Source organism: Anomaloglossus baeobatrachus, chromosome 8, assembly GCF_048569485.1.
Source record: "Anomaloglossus baeobatrachus isolate aAnoBae1 chromosome 8, aAnoBae1.hap1, whole genome shotgun sequence".
NCBI classification, from domain to species: domain Eukaryota; kingdom Metazoa; phylum Chordata; class Amphibia; order Anura; family Aromobatidae; genus Anomaloglossus; species Anomaloglossus baeobatrachus.
Genome location: NC_134360.1, coordinates 74,329,382 through 74,346,175, shown reverse-complemented (window position 1 = coordinate 74,346,175; position 16,794 = coordinate 74,329,382). Strand labels below are relative to the sequence as shown.

The 16,794-nt window shown below is 54.7% G+C and overlaps 1 protein-coding gene across 1 annotated transcript in view; it reads right to left on the bottom strand.

Annotated features, from left to right (window-relative positions):
- LOC142249857 (centromere protein P-like) overlaps positions 1-15,919 on the bottom strand; it is a 29,975-nt gene extending 14,056 nt beyond the window's left edge. Inside the window, exons 1-2 of the mRNA XM_075321794.1 lie at positions 15,870-15,919; positions 577-656 (exon numbers count right to left, since the gene is read on the bottom strand). Coding sequence (XP_075177909.1) covers positions 577-605 — 29 coding nt within the window. The 5' untranslated portion in view covers positions 606-656; positions 15,870-15,919. The remainder of the gene's footprint in view (positions 1-576; positions 657-15,869) is intronic.
- Positions 15,920-16,794: the final 875 nt, after the last annotated feature.

Sequence of the window (16,794 nt, the reverse complement as noted above, 5' to 3'; positions counted from 1 at the left end):
ATATGCACAATGCAGTTCTATCATCCTTACAACACTTGCAATTCAGTCTGATGCAGGAGCTGCTCTTTCTGCTCCCCCTACCCTCTGGGACGCTCCTGCGTTATATTGAATTACAGGTATTGTGAGGATAATAGAACTGCACTGGGCAACTCATCTTTATAGTTTGAGGGCAGGGACAGTGGAATATTTTTTTAATCTCCCTGGGGTACCCCTTTAAGAGCATGGATGAGAGTAAAAAAAAAGCATTTGATTGGTGGAATATGTCAATAACTATTCATTTTATATAACAATTCAGTAGTACTATGGATGATAAATTGATTAAATAAACCAGGCAAAAAGTGTTTTCTATAATTTCCCGTTGATGGTGGCTACATTAACAGCGCTGCATTGGGTCACTGCAGGGAAGGGAAAGCAGAGCTTCATTTCAGTTTTCTTCCAGCCCATGGAGGAGTGACACAACAATAGACTACTAAAAGGATTGAATGGTATAGTTAAGAAACTAAAATATTTTCAGCTCTGAGACTTATCAGACAGAATTAAAACACAGCAGGAAAATATTTTTTTTATTTTACGTACCCGGGAAGGTCTGGGTTCATCAGAACCATGTACTCAGCTGTAGTCCCCAGCGGCAGTGCAACTGCGAGAGGGTATTTATTCTGAAAAGAAGCACAATTTGGGTGTCCAGTTAGAGGGGAGATCAAGAATCGAGTAAGAAAGAAAGCATAAGTGAAAAAAATTCTTTGAATTGAATGAATGCACCAGATTTTTTAGGTCCGGTAACTTTTTTTACATTTTTTAAATTAACTTTTACCAGCGCACCAGAGTTCTTTTTACATGCAGTATTGTATAGTGACACTAGGTGGCGCTGTAGCCTCGCTCTATGAATAGTCGGGAGTCGGGACCTCATTGTTAGAGATGAACAATACTTTTTCTTTTGTTTTGTTTTCTCCGCGGTGGGGGGGGGGGGGGGGGGGCAGGATGGGGGGACAGGATGGGGGGACGGCTGAAGAAATGTTCTTTGAGCATTTTAACAGATGTACATTTATGATGTTATATTGACAGCGTGAAAGTAATGGCCCCTCCAGGGGTGTTCTGATTTCTATCCTCATGTTTAACAACCAACAGGTAATTTTATTTTGCCAACTGGAACCACAATGTGTCTGGGCAGGTAACAACATAATAATAGAACATAATTCAGAAAAGGATGTCACGATTATGTTTGGTTTTGTCCTAAGGAAGCGGCTGGATTGCCTTGAAATGCGTGACTATAGAGGCAGCGCAGAAGATCCGCATTTTATCCTTATTGTCTACAATTATGTTGAGATAACAGGATATTTGGGGAAAATTTGGCAAAAATGTCACTTTTCTATTGCTGATTTCTATAACAAATGTGTGCAAAGTACATATTGCTGATCACTACAAGTTCAGCTTCAGAAACCCCAGATGATGCCAACGGGCACATGAGAGGAAGTGGTTAGAACTGCAGGCATACATATCCACAGCAGCGGGGGCTTCAGAGGAAATGTATAGTCATACACTGACTACCAAAATGGATGGCCCAACATGGAATACATGGATGGACGGCGTCATGGTGAGAGAAATTCACTCCTTACTGAAAGAAGGAGGTTATGTAAAGATTAGTGATGAGCGGGCACTACCATGCTCAGGTGCTCGGTACTCGTAACTAGTGATGAGTGGGCACTACCATGCTCAGGTGCTCAGTACTCGTAACTAGTGATGAGTGGGCACTACCATGCTTGGGTGCTCAGTACTGGTAACTAGTGATGAGCAGGCACTACCATGCTCAGGTGCTCGGTACTGGTAACTAGTGATGAGCGAGCACTACAATGCCTGGGTGCTCAGTACTGGTAACTATTGATGAGCGGGCACTACCATGCTTGGGTGCTCGGTACTGGTAACTAGTGATGAGCGGGCACTACCATGCTTGGGTGCTCGGTACTGGTAACTAGTGATGAGCAAGCACTACCATGCTCGCGTGCTCGGTATTGGTAACTAGTGATGAGCGGGCACTACCATGCTCAGGTGCTCGGTACTCGTAACTAGTGATGAGCGGACATTACCATGCTTGGGTGCTCGGTACTGGTAACTAGTGATGAGCGGGCACTACCATGCTCAGGTTCTTGGTACTTGTAATGGTTAGTGATGAGCGAGCACTACCATGCTCAGATACTTGTAACGAGCAGTTGGACGATAAGACGGGCTCCACTCAAGTACCGAGCATAGTGGAAGTGAATAGGGGACGTTTGGCATTTTTCCAGGAACCTTTCTGAAAAAAAGCTGAGTCCCCCATTGACTTCCATTATACTTGGTACTCGAATTGAGCCCATCCGAGTGTCAAACTGCTCGTTACGAGTACCAAGCATGATAGTGCTCGCACATCACTAGTTACGAGCACCTGAGCATGGTATTGCTCACTCGTCACTACCGTAGTTCCGAATACCGAGCACCCGAGCATGGTAGTGCCCGCTCATCACTAGTTACGAGTACTGAGCACCCGAGCATGGTAGTGCCCGCTCATCACTAGTTATGATGAGTACTGAGCACCCGAGCATGGTAGTGCCCGCTCATCACTAGTTACGAGTATCAAGTACACATATGGCTCTGCACCGCACACGCACACACATGGCTCTGCACACGCACACATATGGCTCTGCACCGCACACGCACACATATAGCTCTGCACCGCACACGCACACACATGGCTCTGCACACGCACACATATGGCTCTGCACCGCACATGCACACATATGGCTCTGTACCGCACACATATGGCTCTGCACCGCACACGCACACCCATGGCTCTGCACACGCACACATATGGCTCTGCACCGCACATGCACACATATGGCTCTGCACATGCACACATAAGGCTCTGCACCGCACACGCACACACATGGCTCTGCACACGCACACATATGGCTCTGCACCACACACGCACACATATGGCTCTGCACACGCACACATATGGCTCTGCAACCCCCCCCATCCCCATCCCCATCGGGAACACATGTGGAATACATACTCAACCTTCCTCGGTCCCCCGCCGCTCCTGCACGTTCGCGCGCTGTCTGTGCTCTGGCCATATCAGCACAGTAGTGACGTCACCGCTGTGCTGAAGAGAGCACAGACAGCGGGAGGGACAGTGATGAGAAGCAGCGCAAAGCTGCTTCTCATCAGCACTTTCAAATGTATCGGCATCTGTGATCTGCGATGCCGGTACATTTGAATGTGCGATCCTGGGCAGGGGGCCCGGTGCTGGGGCTGACACCATGGCAGCTGCCGCCAGGCCCCGCCCCCAGGTCACGGACCCCACAGCAGTGCAGGGGGAGGTTACTGGAGAGTAAAAGAGGTGCGGGGGAATGTGTGGGAGTGTGCAGGGAAGGGGGCGGGGCTCATCACACTGTACAGCCCAGCAGGGAGGCGACATGCTGTTTCCACATTTGCATGTCAACATGGCCCTGCCCATGTTGACATGAAATGACCGGAAGCAGCAAAATCGCGGCAGGAGCAGTCACATGACCGCTCTGAGTCGGGGGAGAGGGGCTGACAGCAGGGCAGGTAAGTGGTCTCTATCTACTTACCTGCCCCAATGTAGCCCAATAGGGAAATAAAAAAAAAAAAAGGTCAAAGAAGCCGGATAACCCCTTTAACCCATTTACAACATCTATTAACTATGCACAGGAGCAATGATAACTGCATAATTAGTGGGTATCTAACTGTTAGAAACCTCACTGATTCCGGGAAAAGGGATCCCGTATCCTCTGTGTCAATGATGTGCATACATAACCAGTAGTGATGAGTGAGCGTGCTCGGCACTGCTTGGTACTTGATTGAGCATTGGGCTTCTTGGGTACGCTCGGTGCTCGGCCGAGTATCGCGGGTGCTCGAATGTGCCGTTCATGAAACATCAACATTAAACACATGCTTGCTTCACTGAATGATGTGAGCCTGCATCTCCAGTCTTTGAATGGCTCTCATTAAGGGCGTATAAACAATGTTCTTGGATGTGGTGTGTCCCAAACCCCCCTTCCCTGCCTTCCCTCTAACGGAAATGCTCAGTTTATGGCTGGCTGTATGTGGCCAGAGAGCTGAACTGGCCAGTCATTAACTTCTATTATAGTCCTTACTCAAGTTGAGCCCATTCGAGTGTTTTACCAGCTCGACTCAAGTAACTAGCACCTGAGCATCGTAGTGCTCACTTATTTCCAGCAATGAGTATTGTTCTGCTCACCCATCATTGATTACAACTTCTCCATGTATTCACTGTTAATGGGTGGGTAGTCACACATGTATGTTACTATCCCCAAAGATCCACTAAAGTGACTGGAGCAGTGGTTATGCAAGCAAAATACAGCCTAATTCAACCTCCCATTTTCAAAATTAGAGGGAGTCCCAGTGGACAAATACCAGTCACTTATTTCCTATCCAATGGATGTTAATTGTTGAACCTGCCACAATCAACATGCCTTGTTATCAATCTCATGTATAGGGGGTCTGATGACTGTATAAAATAGATAAGCTAGAAAGGGTTTATTCCTTTTTGCCAAGTGAAAGGAAAATATTACAAAAACATGTTAATCTAGTACTGATTGATAGCAGAGTTGCAATAATCCTATATTATCCTACAGGATAATGACACTGGGGGGTACAGGATACTGACACTGGCACTGGGGGTACAGGATAATGACACTGGGGGGTACAGGATACTGACACTGGCACTGGGGGTACAGGATAATGACACTGGCACTGGGGGTACAGGATAATGACACTGGGGGGTACAGGATAATGACACTGGGGGGTACAGGATACTGACACTGGCACTGGGGGTACAGGATAATGACACTGGGGGGTACAGGATACTGACACTGGCACTGGGGGTACAGGATAATGACACTGGGGGGTACAGGATTCTGACACTGGCACTGGGGGTACAGGATAATGACACTGGGGGGTACAGGATAATGACACTGGGGGGTACAGGATAATGACACTGGGGGGTACAGGATACTGACACTGGCACTGGGGGTACAGGATACTGACACTGGCACTGGGGGTACAGGATAATGACACTGGGGGGTACAGGATACTGACACTGGCACTGGGGGGTACAGGATACTGACACTGGCACTGGGGGTACAGGATAATGACACTGGGGGGTACAGGATAATGACACTGGGGGGTACAGGATAATGACACTGGGGGGTACAGGATACTGACACTGGCACTGGGGGTACAGGATACTGACACTGGCACTGGGGGTACAGGATAATGACACTGGGGGGTACAGGATACTGACACTGGCACTGGGGGGTACAGGATAATGACACTGGCACTGGGGGTACAGGATACTGACACTGGCACTGGGGGTACAGGATAATGACACTGGGGGGTACAGGATACTGACACTGGCACTGGGGGTACAGGATAATGACACTGGGGGGTACAGGATACTGACACTGGCACTGGGGGTACAGGATAATGACACTGGGGGGTACAGGATACTGACACTGGCACTGGGGGTACAGGATAATGACACTGGGGGGTACAGGATACTGACACTGGCACTGGAGGGTACAGGATACTGACACTGGCACTGGGGGTACAGGATAATGACACTGGGGGGTACAGGATAATGACACTGGCACTGGGGGTACAGGATAATGACACTGGGGGTACAGGATACTGACACTGGCACTGGGGGTACAGGATAATGACACTGGGGGGTACAGGATTCTGACACTGGCACTGGGGGTACAGGATAATGACACTGAGACTGGGGGGTACAGGATAAGACACTTGATATCAAAGAATGGGAAAGCTGAAAGCTGAGGACAAGATGGATATTTATCAGACCATAGAAAAGATGGATGATTAGGAGGAAAAGAGCTTCTTTCCCTCAGCACAGCACCCAGCTTTCCCAATCCCATCCCATGCTGTGACTGCTGCTATCCCTCTTTCCCTAATCCCTACTACTGATATACAGTCATATGAAAAAGTTTGGGCACCCCTATTAATGTTACCCTTTTTTCTTTATAACAATTTGGGTTTTTGCTGCAGCTATTTCAGTTTCATAAATCTAATAACTGATGGACTGAGTAATATTTCTGGATTGAAATGAGGTTTATTGTACTAACAGAAAATGTGCAATCCGCATTTAAACTAAATTTGACCCGTGCAAAAGTATGGGCACCCTTATCAATTTCTTGATTTGAACACTCCTAACTACTTTTTACTGACTTACTAAAGCACTAAATTGGTTTTGTAACCTCACTGAGCTTTGAACTTCATAGGCAGGTGTATCCAATCATGAGAAAAGGTATTTAAGGTGGCCACTTGCAAGTAGTTCTCCTATTTGAATCTCCTATGAAGAGTGGCATCATGGGCTCCTAAGAACAACTCTCAAGTGGTCTGAAAACAAAGATTATTCACCATAGTTGTTCAGGAGAAGGATACAAAAAGTTGTCTCAGAGATTTAAACTGTCAGTTTCCACTGTGAGGAACATAGTAAGGAAATGGAAGAGCACAGGTACAGTTCTTGTTAAGCCCAGAAGTGGCAGGCCAAGAAAAATATCAGAAAGGCAGAGAAGAAGAATGGTGAGAACAGTCAAAGACAATCCACAGACAACCTCCAAACACCTGCAGCATCATCTTGCTGCAGATGGTGTCAATGTCCATCGGTCAGCAATACAGCGCATGTTGCACAAGGAGAAGCTGTATGGGAGAGTGATGTGAAAGAAGCCGTTTCTGCAAGCACGCCACAAACAGTCGCCTGAGGTATGCAAAAGCACATTTGGACAAGCCAGTTACATTTTGGAAGAAGGTCCTCTGGACTGATGAAACAAATATTGAGTTGTTTGGTCATACAAAAAGGCATTCTGCATGGAGGCAAAAAACACGGCATTCCAAGAAAAGCACTTGCTACCCACAGTAAAATTTGGTGGAGGTTCCATCATGCTTTGGGGCTGTGTGGATAAAATGCTGGCACCGGGAATCTTGTTAAAGTTGAGGGTCGCATGGATTCAACTCAGTATCAGCAGATTCTTGACAATAATGTGCAAGAATCAGTGACGAAGTTGAAGTTACGCAGGGGATGGATATTTCAGCAAGACAATGATCCAAAACACCGCTCCAAATCTACTCAGGCATTCATGCAGAGGAACAATTCCAATGTTCTGGAATGGCCATCCCAGTCCCCAGACCTGAATATCATTGAACATCTGTGGGATGATGTGAAGCGGCTGTCCATGCTCGGCCACCATCAAACTTAACTGAACTGGAATTGTTTTGTAAACAGGAATGGTCAAATATACCTTCATCCAGGATCCAGGAACTCATTAAAAGCTACAGGAAGCGACTAGAGGCACAAAAGGAGGATCTACAAAATATTAATGTCACTTTTATGTTGAGGTGCCCATACTTTTGCACCGGTAAAATTTTGTTTAAATGCTGATTGCACATTTTCTGTTAGTACAATAAACCTCATTTCAATCCAGAAATATTACTCAGTCCATCAGTTATTAGATATATGAAACTGAAATAGCTGTTGCAAAAACCCAAATTGTTATAAAAAAAAAGGTTAACATTAATAGGGGTGCCCAAACTTTTTCATATGACTGTATGTCTACTGTGTGGACTTCACTCACATCATGCAGCAGGGACTCACACACACCCAGCACCCCCCAAATTACACACACCCTGGCTGCACCCCCCAAATTACACACACCCAGCACCCCCCAAATCACACGGCACACACCCTTTTCCGTATAATATTATTATTATTATATTACCCCTCTCTCAATCACACTGAAATCGCATGTGCCACACACCCTGTAACCCTTAACACCCCTCTGTCACAGTCTGGACCCCCCATATGCCACTTACCCTGCACATCCCCCCCTCCCCCCATGTCCCACTCACCCTGCACACACCTTCCTCCCCATGTACCACTCACCCTGTACACCCCATGTCCCACTCACCCTGCACACCCCCCCATGTCCCACTCACCCTGCACACCCTGCACACACACCCCTCCCAATGTCCCACTCACCCTGCACAGCCCCCCCCCTCTCCATGTCCCACTCACCCTGCACAGCCCCCCCCTCCCCATGTCCCACTCACCCTGCACAGCCCCCCCTTCCCATGTCCCACTTACCCTGCACACACCCCCTACCCATGTCCCACTCATCCTGCACACCCCCCCTCCCCATGTCCCACTTATCCTGCACACACCCCCTTCTCATCTCCCACTCACCCTGCACACCCCCCCTCCCCATGTCCCACTCACCCTGCACACACCCCCTCCCCATGTCCCACTCACCCTGCACACACCCCTCCCAATGTCCCACTCACCCTGCGCACTCCCCCTTCCCATGTCCCACTCATCCTGCACACACCCCCTCTCCATGTCCCACTCACCCTGCACACACCCCTCCCCATGTCCCACTTATCCTGCACCCCCCCTCCCCATGTCCCACTCACCCTGCACACACACCCCTCCCCATGTCCCACTCACCCTGCACACACCCCCTCCCCATGTCCCACTCACCCTGCACACACCTCCTCCCCATGTCCCACTCACCCTGCACACACACTCTCCCCATGTCCCACTCACCCTGCACACACCCCCTCCCCATGTCCCACTCACCCTGCACACACACTCTCCCCATGTCCCACTCACCCTGCACACACCCCCTCCCCATGTCCCACTCACCCTGCACACACACTCTCCCCATGTCCCACTCACCCTGCACACACCCCCTCCCCATGTCCCACTCACCCTGCACACACACTCTCCCCATGTCCCACTCACCCTGCACACACCCCCTCCCCATGTCCCATTCACCTTGCACACACACCCTCCCCATGTCCCACTCAACCTTCACACACACCCTCCCCATGTCCCACTGATCCTGCACACACACCCCTCCCAATGTCCCACTCACTCTGCACAGCCCCCCCCTCCCCATGTCCCACTCACCCTGCACAGCCCCCCCCTCCCCATGTCCCACTCACCTTGCACAGCCCTCCCTCCCCATGTCCCACTCACCCTGCACACACCCCCTACCCATGTCCCACTCATCCTGCACACCCCCCCTCCCCATGTCCCACTCTCTCTGCACACACCCCCTCCCCATGTCCCACTCAACCTGCACACCCTGCACACACACCCCTCCCAATGTCCCACTCACCCTGCACACTCCCCCTTCCCATGTCCCACTCACCCTGCACACACCCCTCCCCATGTCCCACTTATCCTGCACACACCCCCCTTCTCATCTCCCACTCACCCTGCACACCCCCCCTCCCCATGTCCCACTCACCCTGCACATCCCCCCTCCCCATGTCCCACTCTCTCTGCACACACCCCCTCCCCATGTCCCACTCAACCTGCACACCCTGCACACACACCCCTCCCAATGTCCCACTCACCCTGCACACTCCCCCTTCCCATGTCCCACTCACCCTGCACACACCCCTCCCCATGTCCCACTTATCCTGCACCCCCCCTCCCCATGTCCCACTCACCCTGCACACACACCCTCCCCATGTCCCACTCACCCTGCACACACCCCCTCCCCATGTCCCACTCACCCTGCACACACCCCCTCCCCATGTCCCACTCACCCTGCACACACACTCTCACCATGTCCCACTCACCCTGCACACACCCCCTCCCCATGTCCCACTCACCTTGCACACACACCCTCCCCATGTCCCACTCAACCTTCACACACACCCTCCCCATGTCCCACTCATCCTGCACACACACCCCTCCCAATGTCCCACTCACTCTGCACAGCCCCCCCTCCCCATGTCCCACTCACCCTGCACAGCCCCCCCTCCCCATATCCCACTCACCCTGCACAGCCCTCCCTCCCCATGTCCCACTCACCCTGCACACACCCCCTACCCATGTCCCACTCATCCTGCACACCCCCCCTCCCCATGTCCCACTTATCCTGCACACACCCCCTTCTCATCTCCCACTCACCCTGCACACCCCCCCTCCCCATGTCCCACTCACCCTGCACATCCCCCCTCCCCATGTCCCACTCTCTCTGCACACACCCCCTCCCCATGTCCCACTCAACCTGCACACCCTGCACACACACCCCTCCCAATGTCCCACTCACCCTGCACACTCCCCCTTCCCATGTCCCACTCATCCTGCACACACCCCCTCCCCATGTCCCACTCACCCTGCACACCCCCCTCCCCATGTCCCACTTATCCTGCACCCCCCCCTCCCCATGTCCCACTTATCCTGCACCCCCCCTCCCCATGTCCCACTCACCCTGCACACACCCCCTCCCCATGTCCCACTCACCCTGCACACACCCCCTCCCCATGTCCCACTCACCCTGCACACACACCCTCCCCATGTCCCACTCACCCTCCACACACCCCCTCCCCATGTCTCACTCACTCTGCACACACACCCTCCCCATGTCCCACTCAACCTTCACACACACCCTCCCCATGTCCCACTCATCCTGCACACACACCCTCCCCATGTCCCAGTCACCCTGCACACCCCCCCATGTCCCACTCACCCTGCACACCGCCCCCATGTCCCACTCATCCTGAACACACCCCCTCCCCATGTCCCACTCACCCTGCACACCCCCCCTCCCCATGTCCCACTTATCCTGCACACGCCCCCTCCCCATGTCCCACTTATCCTGCACACACCCCCTCCCCATGTCCCACTCATCCTGAACACACACCCCCCATGTCCCACTTATCCTGCACACACACCCTCCCCATGTCCCACTTATCCTGCACACACCTCCTCCCCATGTCCCACTTATCCTGCACACACCCCCTCCCCATGTCCCACTTATCCTGCACACACACCCTCCCCATGTCCCACTTATCCTGCACACACCCCCTCCGCATGTCCCACTTATCCTGCACACACCCCCTCCCCATGTCCCACTTATCCTGCACACACCCCCTTCCCATGTCCCACTTATCTTGCACACACCTCATCCCCATGTCCCACTCATCCTGCACACACCTCCTCCCCATGTCCCACTCATCCTGCACACACCTCCTCCCCATGTCCCACTCATCCTGCACACACACCCTCCCCATGTCCCACTCATCCTACACACACCTCCTCCCCATGTCCCACTCATCCTGCACACACACCCTCCCCATGTCCCACTTATCCTGCACACACTCCCTCCCCATGTCCCACTCATCCTGCACACACCCCCTCCCCATGTCCCACTTATCCTGCACACCCCCCCTCCCCATGTCCCACTTATCCTGCAACACACCCCCTCCCCATGTCCCACTCATCCTGAACACACCCCCTCCCCATGTCCCACTTATCCTGCACACACCCCCTCCCCATGTCCCACTTATCCTGCACACACCTCCTCCCCATGTCCCACTTATCCTGCACACACCCCCTCCCCATGTCCCAGTTATCCTGCACACACCCCCTCCCCATGTCCCACTCACCCTGCACACACACTCTCCCCATGTCCCACTCACCCTGCACACACCCCCTCCCCATGTCCCACTCACCCTGCACACACACTCTCCCCATGTCCCACTCACCCTGCACACACCCCCTCCCCATGTCCCACTCACCTTGCACACACCCCCTCCCCATGTCCCACTCATCCTGCACACACACCCCTCCCAATGTCCCACTCACTCTGCACAGCCCCCCCTCCCCATGTCCCACTCACCCTGCACAGCCCCCCCTCCCCATGTCCCACTCACCCTGCACAGCCCTCCCTCCCCATGTCCCACTCACCCTGCACACACCCCCTACCCATGTCCCACTCATCCTGCACACCCCCCCTCCCCATGTCCCACTTATCCTGCACACACCCCCTTCTCATCTCCCACTCACCCTGCACACCCCCCCTCCCCATGTCCCACTCACCCTGCACATCCCCCCTCCCCATGTCCCACTCTCTCTGCACACACCCCCTCCCCATGTCCCACTCAACCTGCACACCCTGCACACACACCCCTCCCAATGTCCCACTCACCCTGCACACTCCCCCTTCCCATGTCCCACTCATCCTGCACACACCCACTCCCCATGTCCCACTCACCCTGCACACACCCCTCCCCATGTCCCACTTATCCTGCACCCCCCTCCCCATGTCCCACTCACCCTGCACACACACCCTCCCCATGTCCCACTCACCCTGCACACACCCCCTCCCCATGTCCCACTCACCCTGCACACACCCCCTCCCCATGTCCCACTCACCCTGCACACACACTCTCCCCATGTCCCACTCACCCTGCACACACCCCCTCCCCATGTCCCACTCACCTTGCACACACACCCTCCCCATGTCCCACTCAACCTTCACACACACCCTCCCCATGTCCCACTCATCCTGCACACACACCCCTCCCAATGTCCCACTCACTCTGCACAGCCCCCCCTCCCCATGTCCCACTCACCCTGCACAGCCCCCCCTCCCCATGTCCCACTCACCCTGCACAGCCCTCCCTCCCCATGTCCCACTCACCCTGCACACACCCCCTACCCATGTCCCACTCATCCTGCACACCCCCCCTCCCCATGTCCCACTTATCCTGCACACACCCCCTTCTCATCTCCCACTCACCCTGCACACCCCCCCTCACCATGTCCCACTCACCCTGCACATCCCCCCTCCCCATGTCCCACTCTCTCTGCACACACCCCCTCCCCATGTCCCACTCAACCTGCACACCCTGCACACACACCCCTCCCAATGTCCCACTCACCCTGCACACACACCCCTCCCAATGTCCCACTCACCCTGCACACTCCCCCTTCCCATGTCCCACTCATCCTGCACACACCCCCTCCCCATGTCCCACTCACCCTGCACACCCCCCTCCCCATGTCCCACTTATCCTGCACCCCCCCTCCCCATGTCCCACTCACCCTGCACACACACCCTCCCCATGTCCCACTCACCCTGCACACACCCCCTCCCCATGTCCCACTCACCCTGCACACACACCCTCCCCATGTCCCACTCACCCTCCACACACCCCCTCCCCATGTCTCACTCACTCTGCACACACACCCTCCCCATGTCCCACTCAACCTTCACACACACCCTCCCCATGTCCCACTCATCCTGCACACACACCCTCCCCATGTCCCAGTCACCCTGCACACCCCCCCATGTCCCACTCACCCTGCACACCGCCCCCATGTCCCACTCATCCTGAACACACCCCCTCCCCATGTCCCACTCACCCTGCACACCCCCCTCCCCATGTCCCACTTATCCTGCACACGCCCCCTCCCCATGTCCCACTTATCCTGCACACACCCCCTCCCCATGTCCCACTCATCCTGAACACACACCCCCCATGTCCCACTTATCCTGCACACACACCCTCCCCATGTCCCACTTATCCTGCACACACCTCCTCCCCATGTCCCACTTATCCTGCACACACCCCCTCCCCATGTCCCACTTATCCTGCACACACACCCTCCCCATGTCCCACTTATCCTGCACACACCCCCTCCGCATGTCCCACTTATCCTGCACACACCTCCTTCCCATGTCCCACTTATCCTGCACACACCCCCTCCCCATGTCCCACTTATCCTGCACACACCCCCTTCCCATGTCCCACTTATCTTGCACACACCTCATCCCCATGTCCCACTCATCCTGCACACACCTCCTCCCCATGTCCCACTCATCCTGCACACACCTCCTCCCCATGTCCCACTCATCCTGCACACACACCCTCCCCATGTCCCACTCATCCTACACACACCTCCTCCCCATGTCCCACTCATCCTGCACACACACCCTCCCCATGTCCCACTTATCCTGCACACACTCCCTCCCCATGTCCCACTCATCCTGCACACACCCCCTCCCCATGTCCCACTTATCCTGCACACCCCCCCTCCCCATGTCCCACTTATCCTGCAACACCCCCCCTCCCCATGTCCCACTCATCCTGAACACACCCCCTCCCCATGTCCCACTTATCCTGCACACACCCCCTCCCCATGTCCCACTTATCCTGCACACACCTCCTCCCCATGTCCCACTTATCCTGCACACACCCCCTCCCCATGTCCCAGTTATCCTGCACACACACCCTCCCCATGTCCCACTTATCCTGCACACACCCCCTCCCCATGTCCCACTTATCCTGCACACACCCCCTCCCCATGTCCCACTTATCCTGCACACACCTCCTCCCCATGTCCCACTTATCCTGCACACACCCCCTCCCCATGTCCCACTTATCCTGCACACACCCCCTCCCCATGTCCCACTTATCCTGCACACACCCCCTCCCCATGTCCCACTTATCCTGCACACACCCCCTCCCCATGTCCCACTTATCCTGCACACACCTCCTCCCCATGTCCCAGTTATCCTGCACACACCCCCTCCCCATGTCCCACTTATCCTGCACACACCCCCTCCCCATGTCCCACTTATCCTGCACACACCCCCTCCCCATGTCCCACTTATCCTGCACACACTCCCTCCCCATGTCCCACTCATCCTGCACACACCCCCTCCCCATGTCCCACTTATCCTGCACACCCCCCCTCCCCATGTCCCACTTATCCTGCAACACACCCCCTCCCCATGTCCCACTCATCCTGAACACACCCCCTCCCCATGTCCCACTTATCCTGCACACACCCCCTTCCCATGTCCCACTTATCTTGCACACACCTCCTCCCCATGTCCCACTTATCCTGCACAAACCCCCTACCCATGTCCCACTTATCCTGCACACACCTCCTCCCCATGTCCCACTCACCCTGCACACCCCCCCTCCCCATGTCCCACTTATCCTGCACACACCCCCTTCCCATGCCCCACTCATCCTGCACACACCCCCTCCCCATGTCCCACTTATCCTGCACACACCCCCTCCCCATGTCCCACTCATCCTACACACACCCCCTCCCCATGTCCCACTCATCCTACACACACACCCTCCCCATGTCCCACTCATCCTGCACACACCCCCTCCCCATGTCCCACTCATCCTGCACACACCCCCTCCCCATGTCCCACTCATCCTGCACACACCTCCTCCCCATGTCCCACTTATCCTGCACCCCCCCCTCCCCATGTCCCACTCATCCTGCACACACCCCCTCCCCATGTCCCACTCATCCTGCACACACCTCCTCCCCATGTCCCACTCACCCTGCACACACACCCCCCCATGTCCCACTCATCCTGCACACACCTCCTCCCCATGTCCCACTCATCCTGCACACACCTCCTCCCCATGTCCCACTCATCCTGCACACACCTCCTCCCCATGTCCCACTTATCCTGCACACACCCCCTCCCCATGTCCCACTCATCCTGCACACACCTCCTCCCCATGTCCCACTCATCCTGCACACACCTCCTCCCCATGTCCCACTCATCCTGCACACACCTCCTCCCCATGTCCCACTCATCCTGCACACACCTCCTCCCCATGTCCCACTCATCCTGCACACACCTCCTCCCCATGTCCCACTCATCCTTCACACACCCCCTCCCCATGTCCCACTCATCCTGCACACACCTCCTCCCCATGTCCCACTCACCCTGCACACACCCCCTCCCCATGTCCCACTCATCCTGCACACACACCCTCCCCATGTCCCACTCATCCTGCACACACCCCCTCCCCATGTCCCACTCATCCTGCACACACCCCCTCCCCATGTCCCACTTATCCTGCACACACCCCCTCCCCATGTCCCACTCATCCTGCACACACCCCCTCCCCATGTCCCACTCATCCTGCACACACCCCCTCCCCATGTCCCACTTATCCTGCACACACCCCCTCCCCATGTCCCACTCATCCCCCCTCACCGGAGTCAGACACTTCTTCCTCGGCACATCATCCCTGAACGGCAGCTCCTGCCCGGCTCCTCCCACACGGTCACATGGGCCTGAGTCATCGCAGGTCCTGCTGATGGATGCACCACTAGAATGCATCTTCTTCCTCTCGGATGGATCCTGCTCTGCCCCTGCCGCGCTGCAGCAAACCTCCGGCTGCCTCCAGGTCACGAGCGCCCCCCGCTGTCATCTGACTGCTGCCTGCAGCCTGCATACAATATTATCACCTGCGGTGGCGTCTGGCGAGCCGCGGCCGCAGGTCATAATACACCCGGCGGGGGCCCTGCAGTCTGCCGGAGACAGCATAGATTACAGACAAGGGCGGGCCTCCTGGGGGTTTCCCCGGTACCCCGCCACGCCAGACCGAGCCTGTATGGAGGGCTATGTGGGGCCCATTATTGTGTATGGAGGACTATGTGGGGCCCATTATACTGTATAGGGGACTATTTGGGGCCCATTATTCTGTATGGAGGGCTATGTGGGGCCCATTATTGTGTATGGAGGACTATGTGGGGCCCATTATTCTGTATGGAGGACTATGTGGGGCCCATTATTGTGTATAGGGGACTATGTGGGGCCCATTATTCTGTATAGGGGACTATGTGGGGCCCATTATTCTGTATGGAGGGCTACGTGGGGCCCATTATTCTGTATAGGGGACTACGTGGGGCCCATTTTTGTGTATTGAGGGCTATGTGGGGCCCATTATTGTGTATGGAGGTCAATGTGGCGCCCAATATTCTGTATGGAGGGCTATGTGGGGCCCATTATTCTGTATGGAGGGCTATATGGGGCCCATTATTTTATATGGAGGACTATGTGGGGCCCATTATTGTGTATGGAGGGCTACGTGGGGCCCATTATTCTGTATAGGGGACTACGTGGGGCCCATTATTGT